The sequence below is a fragment of the Anolis carolinensis genome, chromosome 1 (assembly GCF_035594765.1).
Source record: "Anolis carolinensis isolate JA03-04 chromosome 1, rAnoCar3.1.pri, whole genome shotgun sequence".
In the NCBI taxonomy this organism is placed as follows: domain Eukaryota; kingdom Metazoa; phylum Chordata; class Lepidosauria; order Squamata; family Dactyloidae; genus Anolis; species Anolis carolinensis.
Window position 1 is genome coordinate 344,041,229 of NC_085841.1, and position 22,173 is coordinate 344,063,401.

Here is a 22,173-nt window from a genome sequence, read left to right on the forward strand (position 1 = left end):
TCTGTCGGCATAGATTGTTGCATTAAATGGTACACTGTGCTTGAGGGAATTCGGTTCAGGCTGAAACAGTTAATGCAGAAGGACATGATTCAGCATAATTACTTCCTGTAATGCCCCCAGAAAAGCAGCAGACTCAGGCCAAAGAGATGGGGGCCCAATTAAAGCTTCTGTATAGACAGAGCTTCTCTATGGTTTTTACGTAACTTCTTAGTTTTTTTAATTACAATTTCCCTTTTAAGAACAGTCAGTTAGCACTAGCCACCTCCAGTGATGTGCAAGAAATTAACAGAATATAAATGCATGTAAATGTTTGATGCTAGTTGTGCAAGTAGAAGCCAGTAAAAAGAATAAGGGTTTTGCCACTTCTTTACATAACTCAATGGTATGCTGGGATTTGAAGTCAGATAATTTAATGATGTTGGTAATATCCGCAACGTCAGGTAACAGTTTGTTGGCAGTGAAAATACCCCTCCCCCCCCCACACACACACAGATACTTGGGGTCTTACTGTACACGCACATACACACACATTCTCATGAACTGATAGCTGCCTGAATGAACCGTTCCTGGTGTGCTCATACCTGTTATTAGATCATCTTAAATTCCTGTGCCTTTGGTCCACATTAGATCATTCACCACTTGACTGCCTAGTTATCAAATGAGAACATGTCTGCAAAGTTCAACTAATGTAGTAGTTGTTTGCCTGAGCATGTTGTTTGAACTTCCAAGTTTGATATGTAGGAATCTGATGAGCTGGCTGGTTCAAGCCATGCTCAGAAGACTGTTTAAGGGGCCTCTTCTGGGTAAGTTCCTACTAATTTTGACCTTATAAGGGAAAGAGTAGAATCTTTTTGCAATTCCTACAATATATTTACAGAAGATAACTCAAACAAAGGGCAGTTTAGAATGTTTTATTTCTGTCATGACAGCAGTTGAGCAGAACATCTTATTTGTGTAAGGCCTTGGACGTTCAATATACATCAAGATTGGTACTCGTCCGTAGTAAGAATAGTCGAGTTTGGGAGAGTGCACGTGTTCTCAGCAAAGTAAAGAAAAAGGTAGTACAGCGATTTCCCTTCAAAGAGCCTTCACATTTTTATCCTACTATACAGTTTGTTCTGAGCTAGCAAACTATATACAAAAGCATACCACAAAAAAGGCTAACTTTGACACATAAGTAAAAAATATACATGTATACAAACAGTTCCTCTTTGTTAAGCTATCTTTAGCTTATGTGGTTTTTCCCTTTCTTGGAAATCCAGAACAAGTACATTATTATTATTAATGAGCCAACTTGATTCTAAAATGTAAACATGATTCAGTATTTGGAACAAGCTGAAATTGCTGTCAGAAGCGTAAGCTGCAGAAGGCTGGTGATACATGAAACAAAGATTATAATAATGAAAAGCCAAGAGTGCAGATACCCGCATGTTTTTTTTACTACTGATAATAACCTATTGCTATGAAATCCAGGATGCTATTTAATACCCATTTAAACTGTGTTTTGCTAGTCAACAACTACAGTAGAATAGAAAAAAATAGGTATCACATTTGCAGGTTGACAGGGTGATTCCACTTCAAATGGAGTCCACTTCTTTCTCTCAGCTACTTCTGGTGCAACATATGGAACTTCAAGGAAATTAGCTTATGGTTTAATAGCCATAATACAATGACAAATGAATACAAACTGAGCGTATTTTAAATGTGAGATGAAATAAACATTTACAGAAATGTGCCTCAGGACTGTGAAAAAAAATCATCTGTGAAGTGTCCACAGAGCTTCACTTACACAGGCTTTCCTGATTTTCTCTTATGAGAAGCACTTATATAGGAAAACACAGCAAACACATGAGACTTTTGATCATATCTCATAAAACTAGTATAGCGTCTTGGATAGTAAAACTCAATTTTACATTAAGTACATGCTTCTGTCCATTCATTGGCTTTAAGGTAACTATCACCAAAAAAAGCTTCAATGGAAATAGGAGCTTTCAATTAAGGAAAACTTGATGTGCCACATTCCTTATAGTCTTGATGAGTGTGGCAATATTATTTTTACATAGTTGCAGACTAATCTAGGCATGTATTTTCCTGGGCTACAACATCTGTGTGAAAAACAGTAAGTGTTTGGGACTGTCCACATAGACTTGTTATTTCTACCATTGGGGAATAAATGTTCTACTGAGCTATAAGAACAGATTTGAAGGTAAGTATTCATATTTTACACATTCAAGTGATATATCTCTTTAAAAATTACAAAATGTAAAATGTTAATAATTAGGTTCTTAAATTCCAGTGAAATTCATGCTCTTTGAGTCTACATCTATTGATGGAAAACCTACTTTCTATTTGGGATACATTTAGCTATCTAATATGAAACAGGGAACTAAAAACATCATTGTTGCTTAGGATCCCAATTGAATTGGAATCTAAAATATATATAGACTTGCTTGCAATTATGTTGCCTGTGCAAGTTCTTCTAAGTGGATACATGGTCTTGGAATTGACTTTTGTTTTTCTATGTTGTAGTTCACTCAGATTTAGCCCACTTTTACTGTTGTCTTGGCAAGATTTATCCAGAGGTTAGCCTTCCTCCGAGGCTTGGTGTGACTTGTCCAGGGTCACTATGTGGGTTTCCTCTGCTGAGCAGGGATTTGGACTATGTAATCCAACACTCAAACCACTGTAAAATGTTGACTCTTGCTGGATGCCTATATGCAAACTAAGAGCAGTGGTTAGCTGCTGATGGAGCCAGTGGGCTATACACCGCCCCTATATTAACCTCATATGACTTAACACAAGAGACTGTTCATGTTTGTTGACAGATGTTAGATCAGCAAGGGAGCTTCAATCCAGCTGGTTGGAAACAGAGAGAGCGATCCAAAGCTTTTGAAATGGAAAGAATCGAAACTGCCTTTTAACCGTTATTCTGATACAGTCAAGTATCATGAAGCATAAAGCACGAATGACTGTCAGCCGAAGTAGAATAAAAAGTGTACTGTACATTTATATACGTCGTTTTTAAAGCATTTTCTTTCATTTTGCCACTACAGTACTGAGAAATGTGGGCAGTTCATATTAGCTAGACATTTACAGAATTTTAAGATGGAACTCTTTTGTTTGCTTCCCTAGCGCACAAGAACTAAGAAGTCAGCATAAAGTACCAGCACAGTTGCTGCTCCAATGTCAGTTTCAAAATGTCAAAAATAGCAAAGGAAGCCCCTGATGAGAAACTGACAACAGAAATGCTATGTGTTCTTCACAATGTGTTCTTGTGAAAACTCAAAGACATAATTATGTTTGTCTGGAATATCAAATATGTAACGAGCTCTTGTAACACCCTGAAGACTAAATGAGAGAATGAAGTTGGTAGTTTAAGCTTTTGTAGACTATGTCTACTTCCTCAGATGCATGGAATTACTTCGTAAGTCTTTTGTAGACTAAGTCCACTTACTCAGATGCTTATTTAGTCCACGACAGTTTGTGCTACCAATTTAATTCTTTTCGTTAATCTCTAAAGAGCTACAAGAACTCTTTACATGTTCTTGTTGAAAGTGGCCACAAAAAGTCAAGTGTTTCTGCCATTTCTGAAATATTAATTATTTTGAGTTAACTATACAATAATAAATGCCCATAAATGGAAGCCCTCCAGACATGGTGAAAATCTGACTATTAAAACCTCCAAATGGGCCCACTGTGGCAGAGAGGGCCATCCGTTTTGGTGATTAATTTATTGAATCAGCAAATATTGCCAAAGCAGCACTCAACACACACATACAAAAGTGTTTATGGTCACGCACCAGTAAAAGGATTCTTATATCCAACCCATTATTGCAATGTTAATGCAGTTACAGTATCATTACTGTAAACAGGAGAATGAATCCTTATTAAATGTTGTTAGACAACCCTCCATCCTTGGATATTGGATGTTTCCAAATACATAGAATCAGGAATAGATATATAACACAATCATCTTAAATTTAGAACAATCTGTCAACCAAACTGCTATCAACCTGGGGGTTACTTTTACAGGTAACATGAAATGGTATAGAATTTACATTTAAAAGAAAACAAAAATGGAGAAAAATCACAGTCCTATACAAACTTAGAAATGCACAGCTGATTACTGCATCACTATTTTAGCTTAATATTTTTTAAGTACAGAGATTATTGGCTGTTCTTTTATATTCTAGCACCTGTCTCCACCACCCGTACAAATTACAGGGTCTCTTTCTTTGAGTCACTTTAACAAAAGCCCCTCATTTCTTATGGTAACAAATTCATAAATGCAGAAATTGTGAAATGAACAAACTGCAAGATATTCACTGTCATTTCCCATGTTACGGCACTAACCTTTTTGCTCCACAACAAAATTCTCCAGCAGTTATTTCATAGGCCTCCTGTATGTTATTTCAGAGCCTTGTAGGCAGACCAAAACAAAAAGTTAGGACTGAGAGCAATTAGTAACCCATATTAGTATTTAACTTAATTTAGAATGTAAAGGTTATAGCAAAATAACCACTTTAAAACTGTTCTGATATATAAACAAGTTTAAAATCTGGTTCTTCTGGACTGAAGATTCCACAGAAAAGACAGATTAAATAAGACAAACCGTGCATAGCACTGACATCATATAGTCATAATACAGACAACAGCTGGTACCTCTTTCACAATAAACCTCTCTTCTTCTCTGAAACAGGACAACTGCACACGTGTGAGGAACCAGTCACTCACTGGATAATCTTTGCTGTCCAGCAACCTGAACATTCAGGCAACTTTTTTTCCTTGTTATCGATAAACTTGATGTGTCTTTTCCCTTTAAATAATTTGCATAGGTTTTGAAACCATACTAGGCAAAAATGCACATTATATTTTATTAACTTTTTTTTTAAAAAAGCAAGGTACAGTCTAAATTCTTTAAAGTGCAACACAACAGAACATGTCTGCAACATTCAAACTGCCCCAGTTTCCACAAAAGGAGGATGTCAACATGTAGGTGAAACAATTCAATATTCACAATTGTGTGGAAACAATTTTTGACCAAGTCAGATTGTCCTCACTATTAGTTGCCACAGAAGGGGCAAACACTCATAGCCAGCAAAATAATTGAGAACCCAGTTACTTTTTAACATCTTGTAGCATTTAGGTTCTTCATGTCACATGTCTACTGTTTCAGAAAGGAACCAACTTTACAAAAAATTGTTCAACCATACTCATGGAATCCCTCTAGATACAAATACAGACTTGCAAATAGGGGAAATGGGTTTTCTTTAAAAGAAAAACAAAAGTTCTTGATGTCAAAAAAACAATATTCCAAGGAAAATATGGTATATCCAGTCTAAAACCAGCATATTGTGGATTTGGCAACAAAAGATGCCATTCCATTTGGCACAGACCAGCAGGTACTGGTAACATGAACTACACCAACAACTATCAAATACCAAGCTTGTTCTCTACTCAAAAATTTCATGTTTGACATTAAATAGCTTTACAATCTCCTGTGTTCCTGAGATAAACAAGCATAATTTCATGTTTGACATAATAAAAGGATATGTCCCATTTAAAGCTGCCATGAGGATAAGATGGATTCTCAAACTCTGTGGCTCAAACATATGTAAGCTATCAGTCCTCTCCAAGGCGCCACTTCTGAGACTCTTCCTGGCGCACATCAGGCCTGATTTGGTTTCTCATGCCACCTAAAACGTTCGATGTTGCCTCGGTGGCAACGATGAGAGGTTTCACCACTGTTGGTGGAATCTGACGGAGAACGCCCCCGACAGCTCCGGTTACTCCTCTGTTCTCATGTTCACGAGCAGCAGTTTCATAGATGGTATGGGCTGTGTCAGTAATCCCCTTCAGAAAGTTACAAAAACACAAAATAGAGTGAGTGGAGTTACCAAGTCTCCTTGAGTGAAGTCACTTCACTGTAAGCCATACTTCTCTCCCCAGCCCAATCACCCACTGCAACACAACAGAATTGGCATTGTGTTCCCACAGATCAGAAACAGGGCACCTAGCAGAGCTACACTGGCCAATTATCTTGTTGACTTTGTGAATAGGCCAAGCACTGCAGGTGACAAGTAGCACAGAGACATAAGATGTCAAGCAATGATCTCAAGTAGCATTGATTCGTTGTAATGGAGCTTGTGAAGGAATAGAGATGCAACATAATGATCAGCAGCCAAGAAGAAAGATTGGCAGCATTTCAAGGGCAGTCAATGTGAAATAGGAGTGTAAACCGAAACTGGGTATTATTTTTCCCAATTTGGGGTCTTGATAATCTGCATGGTACCCCCAGTGTTCCAGGACAGAAAACTGGTTTCTAGACCTACTCATTACTGTTATTCAACCTTGTATTATATAAACTACAGACAGGAGGCCTGCCTACCTATCTACCTTCTCCTGCATGCTGATCAATAATCAAGGCTACTACAACTGTGGCCAATGTGGCCTCCATGGCCATTTTGTGACCCAAGGAGAAAAAAAGAATGGTCTCCAAATGCCCTCTATCAGTCAAAGAGGAGAAATTCTTCCACATCCCTGCACAACTTTTTAAAGCCCAGGAGAGATCTTTTCTAACAGGAAGTGGGCTTGAAAGATGATTTATTATTATAAAGGCCTCTGCTGAGCTAAAATAGCCTGAGGGGGTATCCAAAAATGTAGCAAAATTGCTCCCCACACTCCTCTGAACAGCATTATTCAAAGTGGTAGTCTGGGAAATGAGTCCCTAAATCATCTGCTGCCAGTCACTGGACAGGAGAAGAAAGCAACAATTGTACCCAAGAGGCTCAATTATGGAACTGGTCTTTGGCACATGGAAGGGTAGGATAGGTGCCAATGCCACATTATTCATCTTAGGAAACACTGCCCTAGACTACATTTGGGGACAAAAAAATCTTGATGTGGGCAGCTTTCCAACTCTCACCTTTACTTACCCCTATCATAAAACAGAGTAACTGGCTTAATATAATCTACAAATTACAACACTCTCTCTCTTCAATGTCATATGACTCTGAGGCAAACGTATTGCAAAAAGCCAGAAGACAATGGTGTTTTCCTTACCTCTTTCACGACACTATATGCTTTGGCCACTCCTTCTCGAAGATCTACAGGCTGATGAGCCAGACGGTAGCGAGAAAGTCGTTTGATCTTTTTTGTTTCAATTAAGCTGGGTCCAGGAGAAACCATGTCATAAGCTGTCTCTGCAGCTGCCTAAGTTTCAATTTGAAATAAAAAAATAATGCACATATGTTGTTCCAGTAAAAATCACACATACTGATTATAAAAGTTACAGGGATCCTACTTGCTTTTAAAAGACAAGTCAGACCTAAAAACTGTGAATTTATTCCTCATTTGTCAGTGATTACATTAATATATCTGATATCTAAAAAGTTAGCTTCTAGTATATGTCCCACACAGTAATCCAAAGGAGGACTTAGAATGAAAACAAGTAGTTCAAGGTATATGACGTAATAAACCCTTTTCTTATACACACTGCCATCAAATCCATGGACAATTTGCTAATGATGAGCATGAATTCTAAAAAAAAGTACAGTATAGAAATGATAACATGACCTTCTTTTGAATCTGGATAGCAATTTCAAACAGCAGAAGCTTCCAAAAAAATTACAGGTCATGCCTTTTTCTCTCCCAAATAAGGAGAAAAGAAATATTATCTAAGTTTATTACAGAATTCAAGGTATACTAAGTTAATATTGTAGCTTCCGTTCCACGTGTATTTTAACATTGTGTACAAAACTGGCTATAAATAAGCTTATACGAAATGGCATGAAATTCAAGGCTTTAGTTAAGATCTAATTATTCAATATTCTGTACAACCACACCAAGGCCTCAAAATTAGGCCTCTTTTGTGTATTCCCCCAAATAACAAAGAAAATATACCTGTATGGTCTGGACCATTCTGTTTGTCAACTCTAATGCTGCCATTGCAGTCGAAGTGCCAAAAGAAGCTGCTCCTCTCTGAAAGCCTCTTACAATCCGGCCATCTTTTCGGTACTGTTCTATTGGTAACCAAACCAAGTCCTTTAGACCCTGAACTGTAATTACAAAGAGGGAGTTGTGGATAAGAACTTTGGCAAAGTACTTTCCAGGAAAAAAATATCCATATACAGTATAGAGCTAAATTTAAATGTTCAAAGTAAGATCGGAAGATTTGAAGACTGCTGTAGGAACTTACCTAACTGAACCAGTGAATGCATTGGTCCTACTCCTCCGAGAATACCTGGTAGCTGGTTTTTCTTGATATCATTAAGCCATTCTGAGATGGCATAAGAAAACAGCTTATCCACACCCAGCAACCTGCAACAAGTAGGTTTATTAGTGTGGACAAAAATAAAGATTAATTACCTGAAAATGAAAATAGGAAAACACAAAGAACCAAGGTTGGGGGGGGGGGGCATTTATTCATTTAAAAACAAAACAAAAATATTTTTTGTTTAAACCTGGGATTCTTAAAGCTTTTAAACAGTATTTCAATGGGAAGTGTGGGCCTACTTTTGGTTGATGAGGTAATCAAGTTAATTAGGACTGTTATTGTGTGCCTGAATTCAAGTTGTTCTAGACTGAGGATGACTTCAAATCGTAAGTTTAAAGTGACAGTGGGTAAATTATTTTGGGGATCCCTGGTCTAAACTGTTTGTTGTTGTTGAAACCAGGTTTGTTTGCTTATTTATTTTTGGTTTTTTGCCTTAATGTTTTAATAAAAAATTGAATCCTGATTATTGTATTTATACTGTGGAATGTTATTTTATGTATTAGAGAAAGTAAGAAAGTGATGGCTTTGTGACCAAGCCTTTGGAGCACTTGTGTAATAGATAGATATGAAATAATGTGCAACTGACTATTAGAATGGCCCAGACTATGTTTTTGGATTATGGGATTAATTGTGAATGCATTATTTAAATTTTTTAAAATTGTTTTAATGTATTTTATAATTCTATTTTAAAATGTTTATTTTAATTGTACGTTGTTTTAAGGCATCAAATGGTTGCCTATGTGTTAAGTCACCTTGAGTCCCCTCCAAGGTGGAAAAAGGCAGGGTAGAAATGCAGTAAATAAATCAAGAGCTCAATTAATCATGTTTTAATGCTTGAAATGCATTAATGTTATTTTTAAAAAGTCATTTAAATTAAACCAAACAAGTTTAAAGTAGTCAACTTTAAAGAACAAATCATTTCACATATTGGTTACAATTCTAGTCAACCACTTTGTATCTCCATCACCACACATGTACTGCTGTAAGTGTCCCACTACTCTGTTGGTTTTTGCCACAACAGTGACAGAGTTATTCTATGAGATTGAGATAAGACAACTGAGAAAACATACCCATGTCGGTAGCAAAGCCTCTTCAGTTTCAGTTCAGAGCAATTTAACTGAGCAAGACCAATCAGAATTCCAGCTAATGTGCCCTGGAAGTTAAAAAAGTAAAGTTAATCCAAAATGTATAAGCATTACGTGTCTGATCAATCTTATCCCTTTTTTTGCATTTAAACAAGGCAGACCAAATTTCTGTCTATAGCCTATTGAAGAATTTTAATGTATAATTTTTGTTGTCTTATATAAGACTGCCAAACAAACTACTAAAACTTGGACAACTACTGTGGAGTTTTCTATTGGTATGGGGGGTTGGGTCTTCTCCCTAATAAGACACGCTGTTTGTTTCACACTTGCAAACACTAATCTGCGAAGTCATCTGTGGTGAATAACAATCTCCGGGCAACCAAACAAGAAAGCTTTATAAAAGTGGATGACTTGTTGTTTTCTACTATCAATATTTATAAAAAGACAAGTGCAAGCAAATGGGTTGGTGAAAATCCTGTGGAATCTGCATTTCTGTAGACTTATTTTATAAAGCCTCCTTGTGAACAATTTAACATTTAAAAATATTAGAAAAGTAAAGCTTCATATTTAAATAACAAAAAAGACTAAACTAACTGACATGAAAAATCACAAGGCTAACTGAAAGACCAAGTTGAAAGGGTAAAATGTGTGGAGTGCATAACAAGGAAAAGCCAACCTGATCCATAGAAACATGTTTGCCATGATAATCAAGACGTATTGGAACTTCTGATGTGAATCGAAATTCTCTGATGTGAATCAAAAAGAAAGAAAAAATGGTAAAATGTTACATCGAAACAAAAGCAATAGTTTGGAAATGTGTAGATAAAATCGAAGTCTATTTTTACTTCAAGCAATAAAATCTGATGCCTAAAAAATGCTTCACTGACTTCCAGATATTTGCTAAATTGATGAGGGTTCCAAAAATTTCCAGCTATACACTAATCAATATTAAAAACAATCGTGTCTTATTGACTTTTTGGTAAACCAGAGCATAAGAAATACAGCAAACTGTTCAGTTGAAATGGAATGGAATCTCAGCCATATTATGTTTGTGTTCAACCAATTTGTATAAAATTTTAGTTGTTGTAAAACAGCTGCTTTTTATTTCAGAACTGCTTATCTACCTAACAATGATCTGAACAGAAGAGTTAGCAATATAGCTGAAGTGCATAACATTGGAACGAGGAAAAGAGGTCATACAAAAGTCAAACCTGACAATTAAGCAACCTTATAAGTTACAGGAGCTGAAAGGCTTTGTCCGGGAACCCAGCAATTATGGAAAAAGAATAATTTAATCAGGACTATTTTCCTCTTGATCAACTAAAAGGTTAGAAGGGTAAGTGAGAATTCCATATAAAACAAAAAAAGGGGGGCAGGGCAGAAAGGAAATATCCTTTGTGTTTGATTCCCTACTTTCATATGTATTCCCCCCTCCCCCGGTGCTTATTTTTCGTCTCTGTTTCCACTTCTACTAAATGTCAATTTTCAGGACTACTGGTTTACTAACTTATCTTTAAACAGTACCCTAAAGTCAAAGAGGTGATCAACTTTAATTAACTGCCCCTTCTTCTGTATGTGTGAGATGGTCTGAATGAGGAGTCAAGCTTGTTTTCTGCAGCTCTAGTATCTAGGAAAGGGAAAAATTTATTTAAACTACAGCAAACAAATTCCACCTAAATGTTGGGAAGAATTTCCTGACAGTAAAAGCTGTTTGGCAGTGGAACATGCTGCCTCGGAGTCTGGTGGAATTTTCTTCTCTAGAGATTTTTAGGTAGAAGCTGGATGGTCATCTATCGGGAGAGCTTTGAATGGGTTTGGACTGGATGGCCCTTGTGGTTTCTTCCAACTGTGATTCTATGATTCTATGTTATTCTAATGTGTACTCATGTGTATACAGGCAATGTAGGCAGTATTCTGGATTGGGGATACTGCGTGGAAGCCAACTGTATTTTGTACCGCAGAACTTAGAAGACTTCACAAAAGCAGCAAAAGGAAGGAAGATGAGAACTTCTCTAAATATTGTGTCGATAAAAGATATCCCAAGGTACCTGAAAAAGATTGGCTGATCACTGAATGATGCCTCTTCGTGTGCAAAATTATGGTCATCACCATTAAGTCCATCCACAGAATCAACGCTTCCATTTTGACTTGACTCCTTGTGTAGAGAGAAAGAAATTACTGGACTCGGCTCCTTGAAACCAATGTGATGCCTAGGCAAGCTGCAAGTTACTTCAGCGCCAGGAGGCTTTTTAACTGCAAATAAATAAAATCATGATGAAATCCAAGGCATTCAATGAAAGTGGAGCTGTTGTCAAAGTAACTACTCATATGACTTCATGACACTTGTTATGTATATATTTTTAAAATAAGATATGGAAGTGTTGATCTCAGAATATTTACCTTCAGGGTCTGGGGTCGTTAGGGCTTCTACTTCTGTAGATAGGCTAGTGAAAAAATCCTTCAGAAAAAACAGAGCATCCTACAACATAAACAGAATGTGTTAGTTTGAAATGGAAAGTCTTCCCCATCATCATTAGATACGATTGCTCATTGTGTTTCTGTACAAGCATAAAAAAAGAAATTTGCTTTGTTGGCATTAATATAAATAATCTTCTAGATTTATTTTAATTAGCAGAACTATAAGCAAATGTTTGTTCAACTTGCATTATCTGAGCTGAAACAGTCATATCATAGTGAAATAATTTTCACAGCATGATCTTGCTAGTTTTTCACCAAGCCACAAGAGAAAAAAACAGTATAGATTTCTGATTCTCCATCATGCCAAACCTACAGCAAATAAAATGTTGGGGTTGTAATGAGGCCCCTTGTCCGAAATGCTCAGTTCATAGCAGATGCTATTGCCATGGCTTTCCACTGACGTATTATTTCCTATGATTTTCACTTATAGCAAAAAACAAAACAAAAAAATCCACTATATCTGAATATACTGTTGGCAGCTTGGGGAAAATTCTTTTAATTACTATCAGTGGGTAGTTTATTAAAAGTGGTGTAAATCATCTCCATACAAACAGAAAAAATGAGTAGTGTATACAGCTGTGGAAGACATTCCCTTCACACATGATGATAACTATTTCTCTAATGATTATCAATAATGAGTGTGACATCTCAAAAAAGGCAGAGGCTAAAGCAACAAGAATTGGAATTGATCCACATCTTTGTTTTTTTGGTTGTAAGGAGTTTTGCTAAAATTTTATCTATTGTTCAGAAATAATTTTTGTTCCCCATGCCAGTTACCTCACAAATACAATAAGAGCAAATATTAATCAAAGAATACATTTAACACATAAATTAAGTCAACAAAATGGATGATCATTTATCCGAATAGGTAACTAAGCAAGGATTAAATAATTTGCTTTTCAAGCAGTAATTAATAGATAATTGTATCACACCAATTGCATTTTCTATAAGTCAATTCTTGTAAACCTACCTGGTCAATATTGAGGCGAAGTGGCATTAATGACACACGTAAACAACATTCTTGTGGTGACCTGCCTGACTCTGGACGAACGTGCAATGCTTTCACTGTCAACTGAAGCCGAAGAAAAAAAGTAAAGAAAAGCTTAATGAGAGTGAAAATTCATAAAGAAACTGTTACATATACATGTGTGGGCATGCACACACAGAGAGTAATATTTACAACGTCTTCCCCACATATACATTATGGATATGAAGAGAATTCAATAGACATCTATATATATAAAAGAGTGATGGCATCACGGCGACTCACAAAACAACAAAACTACAGGCCCCCCAACCTCAAAATTTGACAACACAACCCATTATCCATGCCTCCAGGTTGATACAACAAAAAGAAAAGAAAAATAAAGTCCTAATTAGAGGGAGAGCAATAATTTTTTTTATCCAATTGCTGCCAGTTTAGAGGACTAATCTCTGCCCACTTGGTCTCCTAGCAACCAGCCCAGGGACAGCCAGGGTTCAGTTAGGGGACAGGCAGATTTAGGCCTCACTTAGGCTTCTTCCACAGATTATCTAATTTGCACTGGATTATATGGCAGTGTAGACTCAAGGCCCTTCCACACAGCTACATAACCCATTTATAATCTTATATTATCTGCTTTGAACTGGATTATCTTGACTCCACACTGCCATATAATCCACTTCAGTGCGCATTTTATACAGCTGTGAAGAAGGGGCCTCATATAATCCAGTTCTAAGCAGATAATATAAGATTATCAATAAACAGTAGACTCTCACTTATCCAACATAAACAGGCCGGCAGGATAAGTGAATATGTTGGATAATAAGAAGGGATTAAGGAAAAGCCTATTAAACATCAAATTAGGTAATCGTTATACAAATTAAGCATCAAAACATCATATTATACAACAAATTTGACAGAAAAAGTAGTTCCATGCGCAGTAATGCTATTTAGTAATTACAGTAGAGTCTCACTTATCCAACACTCGCTTATCCCATGTTCTGGATTATCCAATGCATTTTTGTAGTCAATGTTTTCAATATATCGTGATAATTTGGTGCTAAATTCATAAATACAGTAATTACTACATAGCATTACTGTGTATTGAACTACTTTTTCTGCCAAATTTGTTGTCTAACATGATATTTTGGTGCTTCATTTGTAAAATCATAACCTAATTTGATGTTTAATAGGCTTTTCCTTAATCTCTCCTTATTATCCAACATATTCACTTATCCAACGTTCTGCCGGCCCGTTTATGTTGGATAAGTGAGACTCTACTGTATTTAGTAATTTCAATGTTATCCTGTTGGATTCAGGAACAGCCTGTTTATGTTGGATAAGTGAGACCCTACTGTACCGTATTTACAAATTTACCACTAAAATATCACAATGAATTTAAAACGCTGACTACAAAAACATTGATTATGAAAAGGCAGACTGCGTTGGATAATCCAGAACATTGTATAAGTGAATGTTGGATAAGTGAGATTCCACTTTAATATGAAATAATTACTGGGATAGAATATAATCTCTAAAACCAGGATAGTAAATAAACAGGGGAAATCCATACAGGAAACAATCAGGGCCAGCTAACACCTCCCAACAAAGTATTCCCATCATCAATGTCTGGCAAATCCTCTGTTTTCTCAGGGCCACAGACAGTAGAAGCACATAAAATATCGCAAACAACACCACTCTGAAAACAAGGGAGTTCCAGACAGGAAAGAATCAGGGCCAGCTAACACCTCCCAACAAAAAATTCACTCAGGGAGGAAACAGCCAGGCTTTAAAGCTGCAAGGCCATTACATCCTAATCATTTTTCCTAATTGCAGCATACATACTTGCCTCCAACAGAAAAAAAAACCAATCAGAAATATTGTATATTCACAACCTTTAGGACATAATATCCCCTGATGGCGCAGCATGTTAAAGCGCTGAGCTGCTGAACTTCTGGACCGAAAGGCCGCAGGTTTGAATTGGGGGAACGGAGAGAGCCCCCACTGTTAGCCCCAGCTTCTGCCAACCCAGAAGTTCAAAAACATGCAAATGTGAGTGCATCAATAGGTACTGCTCCGGCGGGAAGGTAAGGCCGCTCCATGCAGTCATCCCACATGACCTTGGAGGAGTCTACGGACAACGCCGGCTCTTTGGCTTAGAAATGGAGATGAGCACCAACCCCCAGAGTCAGACATGACTGGGCTTAATGTCAGGGGAAAACGTTTACCCTTTACCTAACTACCACCAATTCCTCAATACTTTATTTCCCATACCATCATACTTCGCCACAGCAACGTGTGGCCGGGCACAGCTAGTAATTTTATATATGTTACTGATAACTTTCTAGCTTGTGTGGATATGGGAAAATGACAAAGACAATCTTAGGTTGTCTAGTACCATTCCTGCACACCAAGATATTTTGGTCCAATACTATGTTATTTCATTTGCTCTTGGACAATTTCCTGATGCATACCTTTCAGGAAAGTTGTAAGCACAATACAAGTTATAGTGACCAGTTGTACATGGATTGCCTTTCAAGTCCTAGTGGAGGACAGAGACAACTTGACAGAACATTTAAGCCCTGAACTGGCAATTGTTTGCAGGACAAGTTAGGAACTGGGGGTGGAATATGTGTTGCCATGTTCATGCATGTTCAGTATGATCTAAGAAAGGGCTTGTTAGTGAACTCGACTGATTGTCCTCACAAATGTCTTGTAATCAGGAACCTGCCCTGGGTTGGAACATTAATGCTTAGACACATCCCATCATCAGTTTAGTCCTACTGGACTTGCAGTCAAATGTCTGTGTAAGATTATATTGGGACACTATACACATATTCTAATTGCTCTTCATTCACACATTTATAACACTCACCATACAACTGTTCCCGGAGGGTGGAGGGCGAAGGGGGAGGGAGGGGGAAAAAACTGCTGGACACAATGGCAGATAAATGTGTAAAAATGTAATTATATGTTCTATTTAGCCTCGTGGAATGGCTATTGAGGTTTGTATTACTCTACCTGTGTTTACAATAATAATTTTTTTACAAGTAAGCATTACCATATTAGAATGGGCTTTTCTGGGCATCTCCTTACTACAGTAGAGATAAAGAAATTTGTTCATTTGTGACGTAGCCAAGCGATCTCTGATCTCAAGATCTTGAACCACAAACACTTGGCGGGATACCGGTTGTTCCAAGATGCTCATCTCTCCCTCTGTTTCACCTGATGGATATACCTCATGCTGGAATTTTACCTTATAAAACCAGAGATAGAGAAATATTAGAATATGTATATCCTGCCATTCCATAATGATTTGAATCTACAGGGGTTTTTGATAAAACTATATCCACAATTATGTAGCAGAATAATTAGAAGAACGTTGACTAAAATCTACCATGGGAATTTGGGGGAATTTCAGATGGGGTGACAAGTCCAATAACAACTGGAAAATATACAATTGGAAGAAATAAACTGCAACGGTAACTACATTATTTATGCTCTCACCTTGCTTAACTGTATTTCCATCAAGAAATCTGGGTTCCTTCCTCTTCCTGCACAGGTTGTGCTACGTCCATGCCTTGTTGGTGTGTGCGAAGGCGAACTCTGAGGGCTACTGAAGTAAGAGGTAGAGTATGACTAATTTTTGGCTAATATTAATCTTTGGCTCACAAAAACTTTACAGACACAAATTGAAATTTTCTATCATTTTCCACAACTTCATATTTTTATTCTCCATGCAAAAGAAAAGGATATTGAACTTTCTGATAATGTGTCCTGAAGCAAACCTTCCTCTTGGTAGTGACTAAGTAACTGTGTAAAGGTATAAAAACAACAACATGATAGGTAAACACTATATGATTATCAAGAAAATTTTACAACTTGAAGAATAGATTTGTTAGGTATGGTGCCTATCTTGGATATGCTTGCATACGGGTAAACCTGGCCCCATGTTTTAAAGGAATCCTAATCTGAAACAATAATCAGAATTGGGTTTATTCTGCAAGCAACCATTCTGTACTTTCTTAAATGAAATTAATGTGGGAAGTGATTGAGATTGAATCTGTACAAACAGAGTTTTAAAAAAGATGCAGTAGCCCCCCACCCCTGCTTTGTACCTTAGGATCAAATTCGATGCTACTTTTCAAAAAGGTAATGAACTGATATCTGGAATACTTACATGTAGCTTTTAGCTGGAGATGTAGGTGGTACAATCCCAAAGTCTTTTCCTCCATAAAGGTGCCAAATGAGTGATATTTCTTTCACAACATAGCGAATCAACGGCACAGGAAAGCGCAACAGCCCTTTGTTTGTGTCAGTTCTTCTTAAAGGTAGGCTGAAATGGTTGTCTTTAACCAGGATTACATCAGCAACAAATTTTTTCACTACTGGCTCTTCTTCCTTATCCTAGAAGGTCACAAGATATTAAGTGTACACAGGATATTGAATTAAGAGCTCCTATAACAGGGGTCCCCAAACAAAGGCCCGGGGGCCGGATGCGGCCCTCCAAGGTCCTTTACCTGGCCCCCACCCTCAGTTTTATAATATAATATTTTTATATCAGTTTTAATAATATAATATATTGCATATGCATATAATATTGATAAAATATTATAATGTTATATAATATAATACTAATAATAATACCATACAATAATATCAATTCTATGTTATATAGTACATATAATATTACAGTATAGCGGTATAGTTCAATATAGTATTATATAACGCTAATATTGTGCTATGCTAATAATATATTGTATGTACATACAGCTGCTCTGAGTCCCCTTTGGGGTGAGAAGGGTGGGATATAAATGTAGTAAATAAATTTAGTAAATAATTAATTAATTAATTTTAGACTTAGGCTCACCCAAAGTCTGACATGACTTGAAGGCACACAACAACAACAACAACAATCCTAATTAACTTGACTATCTCATTGGCCAGTAGCAGGCCCACACTTTCCATTGAAATCCTGATAGGTTTATGTTGGTTAAAATTGATTTCATTTTTAAATATTGCATTGTTCTTTTATTGTTGTTGTTTTGCACTACAAATAAGACATATGCAGTGTGCATAGGAATTTATTCGTATTTTTTTCAAATGATAATCCGGCCCCTCAACAGTCTAAAGGGTTGTGGACCGGCCCTCTGCTTTAAAAGTTTGAGGACCCCTGTCCTATAACCTTTTAAAGTGACTGCTTTAAAGCGAGAAAATTAGAATTGGATTTACAGTGGTAAGATCCATTTATCTTTTTCTGATTTCAGAACTGTTTCTATTATCTGAACCAGGAAGAAGTGATTTCACTTCCACCATACATTCTCCAAAATGCAGTGTTGGGGAATCTCAAGCAAATTTTAAATGGATACGTGGACCATAGGCGAATAGAGATAGAGACAGGGGGAATCCAATTGTCTGAGTGGAAATCATCTCATGTGGCATAGAGTTTCACACTAGAGAAAGAACTATTTAATGGCCTCTTGAAGCTTTTTATTATAAAATGGCGAAAGCTTTTGTCGGAAACAACCTACTTTACAGATGTTAAACAGGAACTGAGGGAAGTAAGATAGAAAAATCAATTCCTAGCTGATTAAGAGGAAACATTCTTAAATTGAGAGAAAAATGTACACAGCTTAATGTGCAAGGAAATCATGAAATTATGCTCAACTGCTCAACAAATGACAACCAAAATAAAAATGTACCTCCAAAACACCAAAAAAGCTGGAGCCAGCACACCCAAGCATTTGGACTATCCAATACATTTAGACATTTTATATGGTTCCATATAAATGAAAGAAAGTTCCTGCATTCACTGATATTGTTTCTTTTGCTCAAGGATTTTTAAAATACACAGTGCTGATTTTTGTTTATAAAAATTCTGTTTCTTAAAACAACACTGATAACATGTAACCAAGAAGCAGTGACATTTTTCACAAACCAGAAAAAAACAGGCAAAATAATTTAGAATGATATGCAAATTACCTATAGGATAGCCCACATGTTTCAAAATATTTTTCTTCAATACACTTTTAAACTATCTTAGTAACCTTGAATGTTTCTTACAGAGACAACAGCTTTTGGTGCAAAAAGAATACAGAAGTCATCATTTTCAGAAGGTACATCTCCTATAGCTTCACTAATCATATTTGGGGTGAATGATGTATACGTTGGGCTTGAGTCCTGGGATAAGTTCCCACTTTCATCAGGGAAGAGGAAAAGATCTGAGCAAGACGGTGCTGGTGTTTGAGTCTTTTCATCCAAAGTTCCTGAGAGAAGAGATACAAGACATATCAACAGAAATATGTCTATGAAACTTAAAACATGAATAGATATTGGCTGCATTTGCACATAATAATACTCTATATGCTCATGTGTATGTCTAGGAATTTTAGTCAAAAGGTAACCCAAAAAACTGGGTCAACTTATCCATGAGTCAATTTGAGCACTGTACCTTAACTCTTGTCAAAATAAAAGAACCATCCTGTTTTCTGAGTAGATTGGTGAAAGACAAGAGCTTAGTCCACCCCAGGAGAAGCTAACAGAAGAATTAACCTCTCTGCTTTGGAGCTATTCTGGCCTTCTCTGGGTGGGAAAATGGAAATAATAGCCAGAACTGACTGGTTCCTTGTGGTGGCATTGATATTTTCCCCTTTCTTCATAATTTTTGGTCCCTAGCCTGCCCTTGCCTTATACATGAGAATGACTATATATGGTAAATCACAGTTGTCCATGAGAAGACTGGGGGTTTCCAGTTCTGCTTAGATTAACCACAGAATAGCATATTGTTCAATTACTACAGTGTGAGAAAACAGCTCTGCTGGTTCTGAGGGCCAATTTCAGGCTCCTAGGTTCTTAGAGGGATTGCACAGTCTGTCAAAAATGTCCCTAAACCCTTTAAAAATCAAACTGGAAGTGGCTAGAAGAATATGTCTGGCTTGCAATTGATTTGTTCTAACAAATTACAGTTGAGATTAATATGCTTTTCCCAATTCTGATGACATGCTAAAGTTATACTTAGTAAAAGGTTCCGATTTCTCTCACAAGTGAGAGAAATGAGAGCTGGGGTCTGCTAGAAGGGAACATCCCTATATCTCATCAGTCAGCTTAATATGCTTTGCAAGGACATGGGAGAAAGCCTTCTCTTCTATTGAACCAAAGTTATAGAATACTCTCCATGGGAGGTCCAACTGGTGCCCACATTACTGTCATTCCAGCACCAGGTAAAAAAAATGGCTGTTCACTAAAGCCTTTGAGGCCTAACTAGTTTTACTCAAACTTTGCATGCACATGATTTTAAAAGACAACTTCTATAAATTTCTGCACTCAAATGGCAGTTGTTTAGAAACAGAATACACATGGAAAGCTCTACCATTAGCTTGTGGTTTAGTGGGGGAGGTAAGATGTTGGGTTTCAATTTCTTCCATAGCATCGCTCATCAAATCCCGTAAAATCTGTTGGTCAGCTTCTGCAAGAACAGGCCCTTGGGAAGATGGCCGACTGGAAGTATCTGCCTAAAACACAAAAATGTTTGCTTGAATCCCTGTGCTTTTTCTGTTAGGAGAATAACATCTGAAACGGTCTAGTCTATGTATGGCAAAAAGGGAATATCAGGCTGAGATTATAAAAGTTTTGTAATAGTAATTTAAGAGTTAAACGTTCAAGTGAAACATAAATTGATAGCATATAGAAGCAGTCCATTATTAAATATGTATTCAAACAGGTACAAATTTTGAGAAAAGAAGTGGAAAGAACTAGAGAACAGGCTGCAACAAAAAAATGAAGTCAATTACAGTAGAGTCTCACTTATCCAACACTCGTTTATCCAACGTTCTGGATTATCCAACACATTTTTGTAGTCAATGTTTTCAATACATCATGATATTTTGGTGCTAAATTCGTAAATACAGTAATTACTACATAGCATTACTGCGTATTGAACTACTTTTTCTGTCAAATTTGTTGTATAACATGATGTTTTGGTGCTTAATTTGTAAAATCGTAACCTAATTTGATGTTTTCCTTAATCCCTCCTTATTATCCAACATATTCGCTTATCCAACGTTCTGCTGGCCCGTTTATGTTGGATAAGTGAGACTCTACTGTATTTATTTTCTTTTAACCCAAAATTTACTCCTTGTAGTTTAAAGGCATACAACACTGGGCTCTGTCCCCCTTCCCAAAAACTTCTGTATAATCTAACAATTTTCATAGATAAAATGAAACCACAGAAAAGTGGAGATGATTGCAAAGTAGAATTGGGAAAGATACTATTTCATACCTTTGCATTTTTTTTAGTCACTCCAGGAGAAGACTCGACCTTAGTAGGTGGATTCAAATCACCGTAACTGGCGATATACTGGATAAGGTTCATTAATGCTGCACAAGAATCGGAGCATGTTCGAATATGGATTACATCACTGGAACAATGCAGTTCAAAGCGTGGCTTACTCTATGCAACAACAAAGAAGTTTGATAGCAATTTAAAATGAGGAAGCACATGATAAAAAACTAGTATATCATTTGGGGAAATGTATTTATTTATTTTAAAACTATCAAGTGTGGGTGAAATCCTGCAACATGAAATATACTAAAAAGTTCAACCCAGTGAAACAATATATCTCTACTCTCCCAAATAAATGTAGAATGTTCCAAAAGGGTTTTGTTCTTGTGACTTGGTTCCTGTTGAAACACTCATCCTACAAAAATCACATTTTCCTGTAGCCCCACCCAAGCTATGTACTGGCTAGTAGAAACTGGAGGGCACCAGAGAAGTCACTGACTATGTAGCTATAACGAGACACATAACAATATTATTCCTCAGGAAGATTGTCAAGAAGTCCAAAAGGATGTCTGTTTTACATCTGTTTACAGGCACATAGCCAGGCATTTCTTTAACTTGCCACTAAATGGCAAGGAAATAGGAGGAAATTTAATCTTGAGGGGTTTGGGATAACTACATAAGAGGTAGAGAATTCCTCTTTCTACAACAGACAAAATGTTCAATATGCAATCCAATATATCACTAACAGGCTTTACTGAAGAGTTAAAGTCAATTCCAAAATAAACAAAATTATGTTTTACCCTTATGATTCACCCATTAATTTGAAAATGAATTCCATGAAATTCAGTAGAAACTCCTTGATGTTCAAAAGCAAGGGGCCCATTTTTTGAGGTTTTATAACATAAACTTAGGCAAGCACAATGTAATTTTTATGTATCACTTTCATTTAAATCCTTACCCTTTCCCCATCAGATCCAGGTTTCACTGCCTTTATGGTAAGTTCGAGGAGTCCCATGTCCATAACTCGAACAAAATCTAAAGGAAACAACGTAATTTGCTAAATTGCTCAAGT

General features: G+C 36.7%; 1 protein-coding gene across 3 annotated transcripts in view; it reads right to left on the reverse strand.

Moving 5' to 3' along the window:
* Positions 1-895: 895 nt before the first annotated feature.
* Positions 896-22,173, reverse strand: part of atg2b (autophagy related 2B) — a 65,507-nt gene continuing 44,229 nt past the window's right edge. For all 3 annotated transcript variants that reach the window (XM_003214321.4, XM_008108665.3, XM_008108614.3), the window contains exons 27-42: positions 22,060-22,136; positions 21,099-21,269; positions 20,190-20,331; positions 18,884-19,086; positions 17,001-17,227; positions 16,328-16,436; positions 15,882-16,076; positions 12,809-12,910; positions 11,761-11,839; positions 11,409-11,613; positions 10,037-10,106; positions 9,346-9,428; positions 8,198-8,319; positions 7,903-8,057; positions 7,063-7,212; positions 896-5,853 (exon numbers count right to left, since the gene is read on the reverse strand). In XM_003214321.4, the coding sequence (XP_003214369.2) occupies positions 5,623-5,853; positions 7,063-7,212; positions 7,903-8,057; positions 8,198-8,319; positions 9,346-9,428; positions 10,037-10,106; positions 11,409-11,613; positions 11,761-11,839; positions 12,809-12,910; positions 15,882-16,076; positions 16,328-16,436; positions 17,001-17,227; positions 18,884-19,086; positions 20,190-20,331; positions 21,099-21,269; positions 22,060-22,136 (2,321 nt within the window). In that variant the 3' untranslated portion in view covers positions 896-5,622. The remainder of the gene's footprint in view (positions 5,854-7,062; positions 7,213-7,902; positions 8,058-8,197; positions 8,320-9,345; positions 9,429-10,036; positions 10,107-11,408; positions 11,614-11,760; positions 11,840-12,808; positions 12,911-15,881; positions 16,077-16,327; positions 16,437-17,000; positions 17,228-18,883; positions 19,087-20,189; positions 20,332-21,098; positions 21,270-22,059; positions 22,137-22,173) is intronic.